Genomic DNA, 17,201 nt, shown 5'->3' with positions numbered 1-17,201 from the left:
TTGAATCTTATTTATATCATTATATTATTTTATTATCCCAGATTCCTGCTGTGTCATCGTCAGAAACCAGTAACTCGCAGAATTGGAATAATGGTACTGCGACACTTCAAGTTTCGACAGCAACAGAATTGAATCCGTCTCTATATGAAGAACTTAAATTGGGAAAAGTGAGGCGTGATTTATTATATTCATGCACAATCAATAGTCAATTTCAATAGCGTTAAATAATACAATCGACAAAACATTCAATCATTTGTTGTTAACATTAGCCTTCACAGACACATCTTCATACAAACATACTTAATGCTCATACTGCTCTGGAATAAGAGAATTGTATAAAAAATAACGACCTGTATTTTTTGTTTTTTTATTATCTATGACACTGGTCTTATAATAAGTAGTTAACAAATTTTGCAAAATAACATAAAATGAAACTTATATTTGTGATATTAATTCATCATTCATCAATTAGTTATCATTATATACTATTAGACGATTTTTTTTCACACATTTTTTTAAGTTTTCTAAGATCAGTTAAATCGTTAGTATAATTGTACATAGCAAATTTAGATATCGTATTGATATACAAGTAATATATTTAAATGTAATATATAGGGATTAAGAATTTTATAGAGAACGAGATGTAAAATGAAGATAAATATCAAGTTTTTATTGCTTAATTAATTTTAATTATCGTGAATGAATAAATGAAGTTAGTTATGGCGTATATTATTAATAGCATATGTTCTAAAGTTGAAGTGAATTGCTAAAGAAATATCATCATTACATCGCTTTTTTGGTATATCAAAATATCATATTATCATGTATTTATTATCATTATTTCATGAAAATTCAAGAGTGAATGCTGGAAAAATTAAATCGAAGAATAAGACTTGCACTGGACTCGATTATATTTACTACTTTGTTTAATTCAAATTCATTTATTTCTTAGGTTTTTTTAGTACTTTAGATTATCATTATTTATTTACACTTATTTTGAATTTTGATTAAAATATTATTTTATTTTATTTTATAGGATGGAGTGGGTTTCAAGAGAATGGTGCCATAATTTGTTGAATCGATTAGATCAAATTTTAACATGACTGTATATTTGGGCAAATGCGATCGTGATATTAGAATTGCTTCACTGTAAAAAAAAACTTGAAATAATTATAACAATGTTTTCACATAATTGTTTGAATAAAATGTAAGCATAAGCCCAAATATATTATCACTCACTAGGTTTGTATTTTAATAAGTAGGTTAATATTTTTACAAAAATCACTTTTATAAATTGATTTTATTATTAAGAGATAGTAAATTTAAATATTCATTATTTTAACACATGGTATTTTTATTAATAAAATAATGATATAAAATAATGCATCTATCAAATGTGAATAAATCATTATCATTACTGTTGATTGTCTTATCTTGAACTTTGTCATAAATAGAAAGATCATTGTCTATATTTTATATTATTATATATATATATATATATATAATTTTTTTGTTATTTTCTTGAATATATATTCGTATATATTATTGTAGATATTTTTATAATGGATAAGTTGTGTTTTAGATTAAAATACTGTAATATAAAGCAATAGATCAATGTAAATGTGTATTATCAAAGATAAGTTTATATGTAATCTTTATTTTGATAGGTGATACTTAGGGAACAAAATGTTGAAAAAAATCAGAATGTAAATAATAAAAGTTTGATAAGAAAACTTTTTTATTTGATTAACTAATAAAATTAAGTCATAAATTAATGAAAAACATTTTAATAAAAAATAATAGACAAAATTAAACTTTTTTTTCAAAACATATTTGACTCAATTTGAACATTATCAAGTTAAAACTATGAACTTACTACTTGAATATGAAAATCAAGCTCAAACCGTGGACTACTGTCCACGATTTTTTGAAAACATTTATCAACATACGGGCATACTTTAGAGTTTTTTCTAAGGTGAGGTTTTCTATCGGTTAATCAGTACTATCAAAATCGTCGGCAATTTTTTTTTCTGCTCATACATATAATATATATATACACCCACATACATCAGATACAATTTTTTGTCGACGATTTTGTGATCACGGATCAACCGATTTGAATTATTCAAAAACATTCAAATCGTTAATGATGGGGAGAAATGGTGATTAGGTTTTGGCAAAGGCAGGACTAGCCGTTTTGGAGATTTGGATCTAATGTGCAAAAAATGGTAGTTTTTGAGAGAACGAAGCATCCGATTTGATTCAAATGACTTCTTGCTTATATTGACAAAACGATTGTTTTTTTTAGATAAATCTAGCAATTTGCCTTAAGGCACGATGCTATATATTCACGGATTTTTCGCAAAGTTTTGCCGTTTTTATTTTCATATACTCTTTATAATTCGTATGATAAAGTTTTTAAGGTGACCATACGTCTCGGTTTGGCCGGGACATTCCCAGATTTTTACCTCATGTCCCCGGTTTTTTTAAAAGCAATACTTGTCCCGGATTCAGATCTTTTGTCCGGGTTATCCCGGTTTTTCGAAAATTGATAGTTAAATTAACAAAAATTATGAAAACAATCGAACAAGTGCTAATTTTTTCGAATTGATTATGAGTAAAAATGAATCGAATTTTATACAATGCTCAAAAGCAAAAAAATCATATGGACACAAAAGTGCAAAATTTTGATTAATAAAAAATGACTCATATGAAAAAAATATATGGTATCCTTAAATAGCATTTGCTATTTTAAAGAATTTTACCAAAAACTAATCAGGTCAATTCCCAACCAATATCTTTCGAACGATTTTTGATTTTTCAAAATTGATTCAGAAATGCGTGCTAAAACGTGGCGATATGTAATTCTGCTACTTACCAAAAAACGGCTTGGCTGATCGTCGCGCAAAATTGATAAACACTAGTCCTCATCAAGATGCATCGAGTGGCTTCTAAATTTTTGAAATCGGTACAGCCGTTTTAGATTAAACGTTGATTTACGGCAAAAAATCTGTTCACACACACAAGCATACTTTTTTGCAAATTTGGCTTGAAACGTCGAGAAAACATCGATTTTTAAATGTAAACATAAACTTCTTCTTCGGGAAGTTAATTCTTGCTGTGCCAGTACAAAATCATTCACGTTATAATATTATGACTCTAAAGAATAATAGAACACAATATGTAATTGATATGATTGCACATAAACGGAATATGAATATATATTAATATTAATCTTATTGACTATTAAATACACATTAACTTGTTAAAATAAAAATATGAACTTAAAAAAAGAGCAACGGTCACAACTGTCATTATGTACCAGAATTCACTTCTTTATGTTGGTACGGTGTATCTTTATTTGCCAAAATGAAGCGTACTTCACGAGGTGTCAAAAAATGAATAATATTATATTCTAATATTGTCTAGGTTGTGTGTCTTGTGTTACTGTGTTATTAGTGTGTAAATATGATTTTTAACTTTATTTAGAATGGTTTATAGATCTTTAGTGTATATAATAGGCTATTTCAAATAATGAACATCATGATTGGCAGCCAGTTAAAACCGATAGAAAAAGGTATAACACCTGTATTATACATATACAGTGTATGTATAAGATCTTCTATGCCAGCCTTACTTATTATATTTTTCATTTTCTACATCCTCATTAATAATATTGAACATGATAAACTTTATATTACTGTCGTGAATAACAATTTTATATCTCTATTGTTTCCATAGATTTAAATTTAAATATTTAAAAAATAAAACTTAGTTGAATGTTATATTTCTTATAATAACTTGTTAAAAGTAAAGTTTTTATTTCAAGCTTGTACACTTAATTGCTGTATCAAAACAATTTTCAAGTTTGTGTATTAACCTTTCAAAATAACTAATATTTTCAGCGTGGAGTTGTATTATCCACAACAGTGATATTCTGCGGTGATAAAAACATATTCATTTTTCTTTTAGCAAATATGATTCCGGGGCAACCATCTCTTTCCACAAGTGATAGGTCCAAAGCCTGGCACATGGAATTATTTATGGAGCGGCTGCGATCAAGATCAAGTCAATTGAAAAGCTTTCAAGATACCTCAAAAGCTGTGCGAATGGGATTATTGGTAAATTTGTAGATAAAGCTTACTAAACAACTAAAATATTTGTTTTTATTATATTATTTATGTATCTCTAGGATAAAAGACATTCATTAGATTCTGTTGAAAAATCTCAATTGCAAAAAACTTTAGATGCATTGCAACATGAAATTAAAGTTACATCTTTACAAGGATTTGTTGAGAGATTAGAGAGTCTCACGAGGCAACTTGGGTAAGAGAAGGATCTTGATTATGTTTTATTAAAGCGAGTAAAAAGAATATATAAGTTGTATTTATTTTTGCAGATTAAAATTTATGGTTGGGCCATCAGGTGTTGAGTTATTTATTTCTTCTGAAATGTTTTATTTAGAAATACTATTAGAGAGTAGTGGTGCAGTTAAAGATGTGAAAGTAAATCATGATGGAAAGGTAAAACAATTTTAAGACATGTATGAAATGCATGATATTAACTACAAACTATTTATTATAGAATTCTGGTACTTGTGAAGAATTTGTGAGATGCCTTAGCCAAGGAGACTTCAATGATTTTGCTAGTCAATTGGAAGGGTTAGCTAGTTTATATCAAATTAATGCAGAGAAAAAATTAAAAGCAAAAGCATTTGTAGCACTGCAGGTGATAGTCTTTTTCTAATAATTTAAACATACTGTGATGTGTGTTTTATATAATTTTTTTAATAGGCTTTAGAGACTGATTTGGGATTACTTTATCAACTTCAAAATTTTCCAAAGAATCCTGTTACGATAATACTTAGATGTTCAGTTGGTGCTTTACAGAAGCGACGAGGAGGTATAATAAATAAGAAAGAAGCTTACAATTTCTTAATTTGGTTTAAAATAAAATTGACTTTTTAGGTCATCCAATGAAGTTAACATATTTTATATCTCCATATGAACTTATAAATAAAGATAAAAAGTGCTTTGATCCATTAACATTGGAAAATGTATTATCTAAATCTCTTGGTCATAGTGTTACTGTCAGCATTGAAGGTTCAACAATGCATGATCTTCAAGTTGTTTCTATTGTTACTCAAGGAAGACCACCAGGGTTAGTTTTCATTTTGTATACTTTCTTATATTTTCTTTTTATAATTTTATAATCTCTCTACTTTGCTGCATTTTTATTACCTTATATACTTCATCATAGTTAAACAAATATTCTCAATTTTCAGAACACCGTCTTATGCTCCTCTTGGTCCAACTACAAGTGTACAACTGCCAGCTCATTTTGTTTTACGATTACATCAACCTATGCCTTTATGTGTTGCATTAGCCACAAGACTTCAACAAATAACTGGATTAGAAATAGGAGATCTTACGACTACTCATCCTATTTTAAGTCTTATAACTCAACATGTTTCAAAAGGAAGTCTTGATTCAGCATCACGGGGTCTCTTTGTTTCATTGCCGGACCAATTACACTGTTATTTTATGACTGAGCGTAGGGGTTTAGATGGAATTTTAATAAGTCGTGTACCTTTTACACATCCTGCACATGTACCTCAAGCATTAGCTATTTTAAGACAACAGGCACTTTTTAATGAATTAATAACAAGTTGTATTAGGCCAAATAGCAAACAAGATATTGAATCAGCACTGATGTTTGAATTATGCCCTCTAACATGCCAACATATATCTATTACTCTTGAAAGACCTTACAATGAAACAGTGTCGACTTTTGAAATTGATTTAAGTTCTATATCAACAATGAGATGTAAGTTATACAGTGGCGGAGCAAAATGTACAGAAGCTTTAACTGATCAATTAGCTAAAATTTTGCAATGTTGTCTCTCAATACCTGTCACAATGAGGGCATTATTAAAATTATGGCAAGAAGAGAAATATGATCATAATAATTTGAATGAAATGAATGGAGGAAATTTTAGTTTGGGCCTCGGATCAGATGACCCAGGAGGGAATAATGGTGGTTCAAATGGGGGCCCAAATGGTGGCTTTAATGATCATAAGCTAAAGCTAGATTCTACCATGCAACAAACCATGAAGCAAAATGCATTCATGTCCTCTGAACATGTTAGTGCTAATGAAAATGTGGGTGATTTATTTCCTCCTGTTATTGATGGAGATAGAACTAAACGTAAAAGGCCAGCTAGTGATGATTTATGGGAAGTGTCACCCAAACGATCAGCTTCTGATTGTGAGATTTTAGTTGAGAGCTCAAGTAATGATTCTGCTTCCTGTGATACACGTGCATCCATGTTATCTGATGGGGGATTAGCTGAAAGGACTCCTACATCAGGCACTGGATTTCCTTCTGATTTGGATTTATCAGTTGTTGATCCAAGCGATATTGCTGGGTTTTCAGAGAAAACTAATTCAGATCTAGATTGCTCAGGAGATGGAGTTTCATTGGACGATGATGCTGTGGAAATAGTAAAGGTAAGTTTAAATATCATACTTATTAGTATTCCCATCAAATTCGCTTAACTTCTATCAATATAAATTATAAAAATTTGAAATGCTTTATGATAAAAATCTAGGACATATGGGTGTTTAAATGGGTGAATATATTTTATAAAAAATCGTAACTTTTATAAACTTTATATTCTATATTAAGAAAATACTTGTAGACAAGTATTATTTAGTCATAGTACTAAATAGGAAAAATTGGTGCAATGTTTGTTGTTTCTAATTAATCTATAAATTGGTTTGGTAAAAAAAAAAATTATAGCATAGATCGGTATGATATACTAAATATTATTTAGTAATGATTCTTTCTAATTATTTATGGTTCTGTTACTACTATATGGTAGTTATGAAATGATTTTTTATTTCTACATGCCGTTAATGATTTCTATTATTTAAAAAGATCCATGCATTATAGTTTAAATATTTAACAGTTAAGTATAATATTAATATTATTGGTTAATAATTTCGGTTACTAAATAAATTGCTTTCAGTAATATTATGAAAAATTGTATCAAGAAATTCTGTTTTGCTTCATTATTTTTTTCTAACATGAAAAGTATTAATTTAATTTAGAAATTTAAGTGTTTATTTTTGAAAAGTACTAATGTTTAGTTATTAATTTCAAATCTATTCCACAAACAACAATTTATGAACTGCGTATTCAAATACAGTGCCATCAAAAATTATTTACATATGATTTTGTATAAAAAACGCCATCGATCAAAAAGTAATATTTACACAGAAATACTGAACAAGGACTAAGATTGCTTTTATGATGTTTTTTTATGTTTTGGGTAGGAGATTTTGTAGGGTTGTCTTGGAAATTTTAAAACTTTTTAAAAACTTTCATTCTCAAATATATAAACTGGTCATCTTATCTTTCTTTTTATACACTAATGTTATTAATCAACGGTTTTGTATTTTTTGTTTAAGTTCAGTGAACAAAGTTAATGAAATCAAAATTTAAATACTTTGCCTGACTAGGGATCAGAAGCCATGAACATTGAATTTGACTATGATGAGGAAAGGATAGACGATTGAACCAAAGAAACAACACAAGCCTTCATACTCCTCAACAACCGTCGGAATATATTAGTCAGCAATGTGATATCATCAAGACTGTGAACATTAAATTTGGAGTTTTTACTTCAATTGATTTCTCGAATTTATAGAGTTTATTCTGTTTTTTTTTCTTTTAAAATTTTAAGTTGATTATGATACAGCAGATTATATAGTCGTAATAGTGTAGAAGATGACTTTTAGTTTCAAGATTATTATGCCAATGAAGTTATAATGTTAAGTGAATTAAATAATTATAAACATATTAAGAAATGTCATAAAAAGCAAATCTTGTATCAGTTATATATTGTGATAAAAGTTGTTGGCAATAAAATGAAATATTTTGAACGTTTATTATCAGAATTTTTTGTTTTAACCCCACCGCATATTATTTTTTTTATCATTTTCTGATGAGGCCGCTTATGACCATTTATGATAGTATAAGATGCGGCGAAAATTAGTTACTTATTAATGTCTACATTTGTGTGGATATCTATCATTTTTTAATGAATGTAACAGAATGCAAAGTTAACAATATACTGACGCAATTTTCGATTTTGGCGCAGGCAAAGAAGTCTAAGAAACTGGAGCGCAAGAACTCTTCTTTAATGATGGAGTTGTCTGACAAAAGCTTTATACCTCCGTCCGTCAGTATAACGCCTATACAATCATCAACGACTAATTTTAATTCTGTTCTGAGCGGAATGGGTTTGGAAAGGAGGCCTGGTATAGAAATCATACCAATCGCGAATTCCCCGGCAGTATCTTTGCCAAGTTCAATAACAATTACGCCTATTTCATCATCTCATGGCCATATTCATGAGGGCGAGCGCAGTAAGGATCGAAGTAGTAGCAATAAGTCAAGATCATCAGAAGAGAAAAAGAAGCGCAGAAAAAGACGTGAAGATAGCAATAGCCCAAAAATGGGGCCACCAGGAGGTAAATTAGATGGGTCGCCTAGTAAACCTCGAAGTTCCGAACATAGCCCCAGTAAACATAGCAGTTCATCTGGAAAACCCAGTATGTCTTCTATGAAATCATCTTCATCTTCATCATCAAATAAACTAAAAGAATCTTCAAAAATTAAGAGTTCTAGTATAAAGCTAAAGCCATTAGATATATCAGTTGAAACTCAACCAAGTGGAGATGAATGCGTCATTTCACCTTCTTCATCTATGTCGGATTCTTCTAAAGGTCAAACTCAAGTACAGGCCCGAAATCGTAAGGGTTCGCTCAGTGCAGTTATCGATAAATTAAAATCAGCTCAATCTTCCGGGGCTGTCGATGTGGACCAAAGATTTCAACAAAGTTCTATTCAAGGGACAGGCAAAAATACAGAGTATATGGTAAAACCCAGTTCAGATGGAATGAAGATTACAATTAATAAAACAAGAACCGGTAAACCACCTTCTGGTTCTAGTTCACCAAAGACTCACACTGGTTTGAAGCCAGGCGTGAATAGTGGACCGGCATCTAAGAAGCCACAGGCATATTCTAACAAAACTCCTATGGGTGGAAGCAGCATTGTTAAATCTGCTAGCGCTTCCGATATAAAGTCCATGAGTGTATCTTCATCATTTTCTAAAACTAATTCTTCTTCAAGTTTATCTCTATCAAACTCAACAAAATCCTCAAAATCTATTATTGGATCTCCTAAATCAAGTTCATCTTCAGATAGCAGTATGAAGTCTTATAATCGTGAAAAACAGAGGTCTACGAAGAGCAATGATAAAAGCATTTTTAAGAGTGGCGAAAGTAAAAGATCAAGTCCTGCGCCTTCAAGGGATGAGCCAGATAACGATCGTTCAATGAAATTATTAGGGCAGTCAGGCTTACCTCCGCAGTTAATGGTAGAAGGCCTAATAAAATCTTTAGATACAAAGTTCCAGATCCCTAAATTATCACAAAGAATTGGTGAAGATGGCAAGAAAAGCTCTCACATAGACAAACCTTCTACCCCTTTACTTTCTTTGAATGAACTGAACGATCGAAGTCCCTTGGATATTAACACAAAACTATTTTCAGATTTTATGGCAAGCAAAGATTTATCAGGAAAATATAATCATCCATCCTTAAAACAGTTAGATAACAATCCGAAACTTCCAAAACTTCCTAATTGCACGAATGCCTCAGTTTCTTTGACGTTAGCATCGTCGAAATCCTCCAGCGCTATAGAGAACATGAGCTATTCTAAAGAGAGTTCAAAAATGGATTCAAAAGGAATGGAAGGCCGCACGAATTTTTTAAATAGTTTGCATATATCTCCTCTAAGTAAAGATGATAGTCACATTAAAGACTATTGTAAACCGAGCAACAAGCTGCCATCATCATATAATACTGATTTTTCTATGACCAAAACTCCTTCAGATATAAATAAGTTCATCATGAACAAAAATGTAGATGAAGGCAAACGTACTCCAGATGCCTTACTTGACTACTCAAGCAATAAGAATGATTCTTCAAGTTCAGGAAGCATGAACATGATGAATTCTGCTGGAAGCAACAGGTTTTCTTCACCTTCGGTGTCACTTCATTTTGTGAAGTCGCCTGTACCATCACCACTACTTGGACTCGGAGGTGGAGCTCTTACCAGTTCACCACATGTTGAAAATGACGAGTTAATGGACGAAGCTTTAGTAGGCATAGGAAAGTGATATTATCCACGGCCTTGCTCCATATATACATAAGCGCGGGCTGATTGGATCAAGATGGTTTTGCTGATACTCCTGGTGAGCAAGATATCAAGATCATCAGGTGGATTCAACGTGTTTATGGGGTTAGGCCGTTGTGGTAACTATTTTTTCATACATTTCTAATTGCAGTTAAAAAACTTAAAATCAATGATATATGCATTTTTGGAAATGAGTATATCATTGGTGACCGATATCTTTACTAGCCGTTAAGGAACATAAAAATTTTGCAATATCGCATTTTTTTCGCGCGATTTTTAAATTTTTGGAGCTTCGTGTTTTTAAGTTCAGGTGTAAATGTCGGAGTGCTTTTTAATTGAACAGTAAAAAATAATACAACGTTATAAAATATTTTTGTATAATATAAAATTTTATATGGTTGACTCGTCTGAGAATGAGACCGCTGTATTTTATGTCTGAACTTAAAAGCCCAAAACTTTAATTGATATATAGTCAGTATAATAACTCATAAAACGAGTTTGACAAATTTGCAAATTGCATTGTGCAAATCAATTATCACGGTCTATTCGCTATTTAATATATTCATTATTTCATTTGGGAAGGAGTTATGTTAATTCATATCGAAAAATCACTCAAGACATTGATCTGTCTAATATTGCAAATGTGATTTAAGTTTTATTTTTGGACAAATGATTTAAATTAATTTCTTGCCTTAAAATTTGATAATTTTTAATAAGATATTTTAGTGTATTTACGTAATTTGAATTTCAAACATTTTTAAAATATATTAGTTATAGTAAATTAATTTATTAATTTAAATATTTTTTATATATAGTGCACAATTTCATATGCATGTTTTAGGAACCCAGTTTTCTAGCATTCATATGATAAACATTTTAAACTTGACTGTTGTTGATAATGTTGTTGTCAATATTAGATGAGACATACAAAGTATCCAGGTAAATTTAAAAATTTTATTATAATATATATATATATATATATATATATATATATATATATATATATATATATTATATACTTGCGGTGTGAAAATGAAAATACTCAAATTGCTTGATGATGAAGCGTTGTGAATAGGAAATGAAACTTAATAAGTTTCATATATATTACGAAATTATTATTATACTTTTAAAGTAGGTTTTTCTTTCAAATAGTGTAATTTCCAAACGGTGATGTATATAATTTTGAATTCTTGTAGATGTTATAAATTCAAGCCATTTCAATTTTTAGTGTTGGATATAATCAGAGTTGGATATAATCAATTCAATTCTTTTCGAAGAATTGTAGTTTGTACACGTTGGGCGTGTACAATATTAGTAATAGAACGAAATAAAATATATATTTAAGTTTTTCGGGATAGCTATTATTATTTATGGTTTTAATCTTCTTAACTAAAAGCCTTCTTTTTTCTTCAAAAAATTATTTTTTATTCATTTCATTGAATGTTTCTGGGATATATAACTTCTAAATTAATCACTTATTTTTTTAGTACATTTTATAGAAATTATTAGCCGAAATATTATATTTGGAAATACGTTGCGTACATAAAACAAATTATAGTTTCATATTTGAAATTAAAGTTACTGTGTAAGGATGGAAGGAATCATCCATATACTTGATACGTAGCATGAAATAAATAAAAAATTAACAAAAATAATTTTGGAGGAAAAAAATGAGGCTTTTGTTCAGAAAATTAAAATCATAAATAAAATATACGTATTCATATACCTAAAGGCTTATATTCAAACAAATTGATATATAAAGTACAAAAATTTTAGGACTAAAATGAATACCTCAAACAAAAAATGAGCATATTTAAAAAATACGCGAAATTTGTATCAATACTTTTGATACATGTTACATATGTGCTAATCTCTTTTACTATATTTGTGTATTAAATTAAATTGTACTATATTTTTGTTCGTCTAATGTTGGTCTCAATTATATTAGCTTAGTTGTAAGAGAACTATATTTTTAATTCGTATGGACGTAAAATATGTAAAGTGACTTTATATATAGACTTTATTCTTAAAATCAATTTTGCACATTTATATAACCATTTTTAATCGACATCTCAAAAATTAGAATCGTAGATCTTGTTAAAAGCCTTTGTACACTTCTGACTACTTAGAAAATTTGTTGGTCGCAAATTAAGATTTTTTGACTATTAAATGCACCTTCTCCATAGCGTTTACTTCATCAATTTATAAATTACCTAAATTTAATAGTAATAATCAAATCTATTCATAAATCTTCCGTTTTTTCTTTCATTTCTTAATTTTCGATGGATTCATTCCTGAAATCTGTGTTAATATCCAACTTCCTCTATATGTGATGGGAGCCTTTTATAATCTTTTTAAAAGATTATGATTAATAATGATACAAATAACTCATATGATAATAACAAGTTGTGCATATTAGTGTTATAAATATTATAAAATTTTATCTACAAAATAAATATTTTATTTATAGTCGGTGCTGGTTTGTTACATATTATATTTATTCTAAGAAAATTGTAAAGTTCTTATAAAAATCTTCTTGCATAAATATTAATTACATTCTTGAACTATATGTTAACACTGTATATAATAATAATATTACCATAAATCGTTTTAATTTTCATCGTTTAATGACCGTAATAATACTGTTTTTTACAATACATTGTCAATTTCATATTAGAACTACGTCAAATTAATTTCATCATAAATGTATTTATTTATTAAAAACGACAATCATGTCACAAATTGTCCTCTTATGTTATTCGAATTGTTTTAAACCATACAACTCCTTTTGTATAAACCATTATATTGTACCATTTTTATGTTAATTTATTGGAAAAGTGCGGTAGATTAGCATTTAAACTAGTGATAAATTTAATTGTAGTATACTATATTAAAGTCTTATATTTAAATATGATGGAAATTGTTTTTTTACGGTTTTGTTTATCTTTTAGACCGTCTTTTACAGCCAAATCTCTACTAAATTACTAGTTTTGAAATTGACTTTGTTAATGAAGGATAAAATATTTTAATAAATTTAGCACACAACAAAGTTAAATAGAAATCTTGGAATAAATAAATTCGATGTAGTCAAACCTATGAAAAAAAAAAAATTTGAAAGCTTTCAATGCAAATTTATGACATCTGTAGAATCTGTGAACAAATAGCAAAAAAAATTAGTAGTGCATAGCATTGTGCCTTAAGGCAAATTACTGGAACTTTTCGAACCGAAATTTGAAATTTTTAAAAGCTCAGTTATGAAAAATTAGATTAAAATATTGAAAAAATTGCCTTTTTGAATGTGGTGATATTTTCAGTAAACTATTTACTAGAGAACATTTAATTTAAAATAAAATAGAAACAAATAGAAATTTATAGAATTATCATGAACATTTTGGCCTATGTTTAAAATTGTATTTCTTCTTCTTTCAAAAACATAGTCATTTTGTTTGGGGTACAATATGATTCCAATTTTCAGTATGGCGATTCAATTTATGATAGCACACAACCAAATTTATTCAATGCAAAATATCATCTAAAATAAAAGCGTCTTCCCCTGTGACGGTATCTTCAGAATAATCGGAAAATGACCCATGAAGGGATGTGTTTGTGCTGCACTCGACGGATGTGGGCGCCACACTCGATTCCGCCGTTCCCATTCCGGCTGAAATTCGGGAAAACATTAAAAAAAATAGAAAAACTAAAAACATTTAATCCTTTGCACTCGTATGCCGCAAATTACGGTTGCAATGTACGAGTGCAAAGGGTTAAAACGACAGTAGAATGCGAAATTGGAACAAAAACATGGATCGATGGTAGACAATGTTGGGGAAAATGGTTTGCACTTTGATATAACGAAATAAATATATTGGATCAATGAAGTAACTGAAAACTTTCTTTTAAGTTCCTAGGTAAACATGATCAAAACTGGCAGTATACTACTCGAAAACCATCAGTGGTTAGTTTCATATTGAAGTTGGGACTGTTGGAACCAAATGGTTATTTCAGTCTTGTATAAAAAAATACATTATAGTTTTTTAACTAGCATTTTATGCCGACGAAAGAACTATGAATATTCTATTTTATTGTGCAATACAACCAGTCGTTTTACACAGTGCGGAATTACCGATCTGGTCATTTCTTCTTACTATCTTTCGGTGGTGCAACTTCGGTATCAACCGCTGTTGGACCAGACGCAGAAATCAAAGCGTTTGTCATATCATTCAAAGGCATGCCCAACATTTCAGAAATATCATTCAATCTTTTCACAAACTCCTCCAGGGTCACACCAGAAGCAAACTGGTTGAACATGACAGTCAGATCGGCTGTGGTGAATGTTGATGACTCCAATAACTGCAAAAGTAAAGGACATATGATATATTACGAAATATATAACTTATCGCATATCGCATTAGTTCTGATCTGATCTATACTTAATTAAATTATTATTGTTACAATGATTACCCTGGCCGAAGTGAACCAAGATTCAATTTGTGCAACCGTTATAAGTGGCCCTCCAGAACCGGCTGGTAATCCAAACGACGCATATGTGTTAAACATTTCTCTCAATGCTGATATGAGAGCTGACCTTGACATAGGAGGATCCGTCATGATGAAATTCATGGATAACTTGCGTTCTTCAGTACTAAGTATAAAATTTGGAATTTCGTAACAAATTTACGGAATTTCGTTGTTTCGGCACCATGAGCAATTCGACATTTATGAAAATATCTATTGTTTTCTCATAGACTACGCGATTTTTGGAGTAATAATAATTGAATTTAAGTTCATGGTGGGTCAAACTTTTTATAAATGAATGAGTATATAAAATTTTGACGCGTCGCTATCTAACGGACAAACCCATAGAAATGTAAACAAAATTGATACACATCATTAAAATCTCCATAAATTATCCGATAATTTGATGTGGATATGTCTAATGGATCATTTTTGACCTCGAAGTGGCATTTTTTTACTTTTTTTTACTAGATCTCTGAAACTGCTAGACCTGCCTTCCCAAAAATTTAATCAGTTTTTCATCTTGTCAATACAAATAAAATGTTTTTTGAATTATTAAAATCAGACGCTCCGTTCTCTTAAAAACTGAATTACCGTTTTTGGCACATTTTGCCCCGTATCTTCGAAAGGGCTAGACCTGCTTGTGCCAAAAACTAATCAGCACGTCTCCCTATTAACAGGAATCGATTGTTTTTTGAATAATTGAGATCGGTTGAACCGAAATCGTCGACGAAAATTTGTATCCGCACACATACATCCATTTTTTCTAAGGTATGCCAAAATGTTCAGAAACCTCTGAAACATAAAGATATATAAAAAAAATTATTTTCAATTTTTTTGCGATTACTATAACTTCGTTATAGTAATCCCTTCGGGACGTTAATAAAAGTCCAGGTTCGACATATACAAATAAATTTCATTTCATGACCACTCATGGTGGTCACATTTTATAGACCAAATTTTGATAAGGATAGCTTACCATCAATTTGTTCATCGCTGTGACTTTAAAATCAAATCGATTTCCTTAAAATTAAAAATAAAGCGACCTTTAAAGATTTTACTTTACTTTATTCTTCCATCATCAAAACCAATTTAAGCAAAATATAAATAATCCATTAAAAACATTTTATAATTCTTCATACTTATGATTACAGCATTCACCAAATTGTCATGTAAAGGAAAGTCACATTTAGAAAAAAATTCTTTGAATACTTTTACGCCTGAAGAACTGGTTGTTTGTATTCTCCTGTTAGGTTATCATTTGTGGTTGCATAGCCAGTTCCACCCTTGAGAGAAAACAAGCAATATTAATAAATATTAGATTGAAATAAATATTTTATATTTATACATACTCTTTGCATAGGAATAATATCTTTCTCAGTGAGTTTTTCATTTGTTAAAGGATGAATCCAATCTTTCTTAATAATTTTCTCAACACATTCCATAGTGACGACATCGCCTCTGAAAATATAATAAAAATAAAAAGTAATAAATGAATAGATAGTTATTATCATAAATTTGGAATCACGAACGTTGTTCTTATAACAGCACAAGGAACTGCATCACTCAGTATATCATGTGTTACAGCACATTTATAACGAGCCTTTCTTGTTATTAAATGGGTTGAGGCCTCGTCAGGATCTTTAACTTCTGTCCATTTGACATCTATAAGGTCTTTCATTCGTAATGGTTTTCCAGATAAAGGACAAGTTACAGTTGTGTCCTGAAATAATGAAAAGAGACTTATTACATGTTTTTGTGTAATTTCATAAATATAACAGGCATGTTATTACAGGTTTGCTAATTTTAATTTTCTTTGAGCTTGGAGTTTCGGAGGGTACCCAAAAACTTGGCAATTTTTTGTTTTTTCCATTAACCATATTTGAAATGGAACTGGTACTTGAATCATCTGCAAAATAAATCATCTTGTTATTTCAACTAATGATGCTGCAAGTGATTCAAACAATTACCTTTTGAAGTCGAGCTCACAATATTTTTTTCTAATTTCATAAATTTGTTGAGATTACTTTGGCGCTCTGCTGCAGCTATTTCGGCCAATTCTGCCTAAAAGTAAAATATTAGTTTCTAATTGATATTAATTTTTTTCACTTTACATATAAATATATGTTTTTTAATCATATCTTAAATATTATCGTATCTATCTTTATCTATCTAAAACAATAGTTTCTAATTGATATTAATTTTTTTCACTTTACATACAAATATATGTTTTTTAATCGTATCTTAGCATTTTCTTAAAAGAACTACTTAGGAATTAAGCATAATGATAATAATTGGGTTATATTGTGAATACTACTGTTCATTTTTAGTAAATATCCTTTATATTTATGTTTCAACAAGTCGCTTATTATTCCAGACTAATAGCTTACTTCTTCAGATTTTTTCTGTTTTTCATA

At 29.6% G+C, this 17,201-nt stretch overlaps 3 protein-coding genes across 3 annotated transcripts in view; 2 read left to right on the top strand and 1 right to left on the bottom strand.

Annotated features, from left to right (window-relative positions):
* LOC113386244 (Ig-like and fibronectin type-III domain-containing protein 1) overlaps positions 1–1,121 on the top strand; it is an 83,747-nt gene extending 82,626 nt beyond the window's left edge. Inside the window, exons 25-26 of the mRNA XM_026624035.1 lie at positions 42–167; positions 1,037–1,121. Coding sequence (XP_026479820.1) covers positions 42–167; positions 1,037–1,069 — 159 coding nt within the window. The 3' untranslated portion in view covers positions 1,070–1,121. The remainder of the gene's footprint in view (positions 1–41; positions 168–1,036) is intronic.
* Positions 1,122–3,438: 2,317 nt separating this feature from the next.
* Positions 3,439–10,627, top strand: LOC113386243 (mediator of RNA polymerase II transcription subunit 1-like). Its single transcript, XM_026624034.1, has 9 exons — positions 3,439–3,577; positions 3,973–4,121; positions 4,193–4,326; positions 4,400–4,523; positions 4,585–4,728; positions 4,794–4,902; positions 4,968–5,160; positions 5,285–6,509; positions 8,165–10,627. Exons 1-9 carry the CDS (start codon positions 3,535–3,537, stop codon positions 10,250–10,252), a joined length of 4,209 nt encoding a protein of 1,402 aa, XP_026479819.1. The 5' UTR covers positions 3,439–3,534; the 3' UTR covers positions 10,253–10,627.
* A 5,237-nt stretch (positions 10,628–15,864) lies between these two features.
* LOC113386242 (nitric oxide synthase-interacting protein homolog) lies at positions 15,865–17,201 on the bottom strand (the record flags this gene model as incomplete). Its single annotated transcript, XM_026624033.1, has 6 exons — positions 15,865–16,070; positions 16,137–16,245; positions 16,317–16,507; positions 16,578–16,693; positions 16,755–16,848; positions 17,175–17,201. Coding segments are annotated over 6 exons (609 nt in total), but the record flags the coding sequence as incomplete, so codon positions are not given.

This window comes from Ctenocephalides felis, unplaced genomic scaffold (genome assembly GCF_003426905.1).
Source record: "Ctenocephalides felis isolate EL2017-DRISC unplaced genomic scaffold, ASM342690v1 CF-g0.4_SCAFFOLD_03571, whole genome shotgun sequence".
In the NCBI taxonomy this organism is placed as follows: Eukaryota; Metazoa; Arthropoda; class Insecta; order Siphonaptera; family Pulicidae; genus Ctenocephalides; species Ctenocephalides felis.
Note: the sequence above shows the minus strand (reverse complement) of the source record. Positions and strands in the feature narration are given on the sequence as shown.

What these genes read in the sequence shown, in the direction of transcription:
- LOC113386243 (XM_026624034.1), top strand. Translation starts at nt 3,535, where the DNA reads ATGAACATCATGATTGGCAGCCAGTTAAAACCGATAGAAAAAG. An exon ending in AGTCTCACGAGGCAACTTGG is followed by an intron (nt 4,327 to 4,399) that starts GTAAGAGAAGGA and finishes TTATTTTTGCAG; the next exon opens with ATTAAAATTTATGGTTGGGC. An exon ending in ACTCAAGGAAGACCACCAGG is followed by an intron (nt 5,161 to 5,284) that starts GTTAGTTTTCAT and finishes CTCAATTTTCAG; the next exon opens with AACACCGTCTTATGCTCCTC.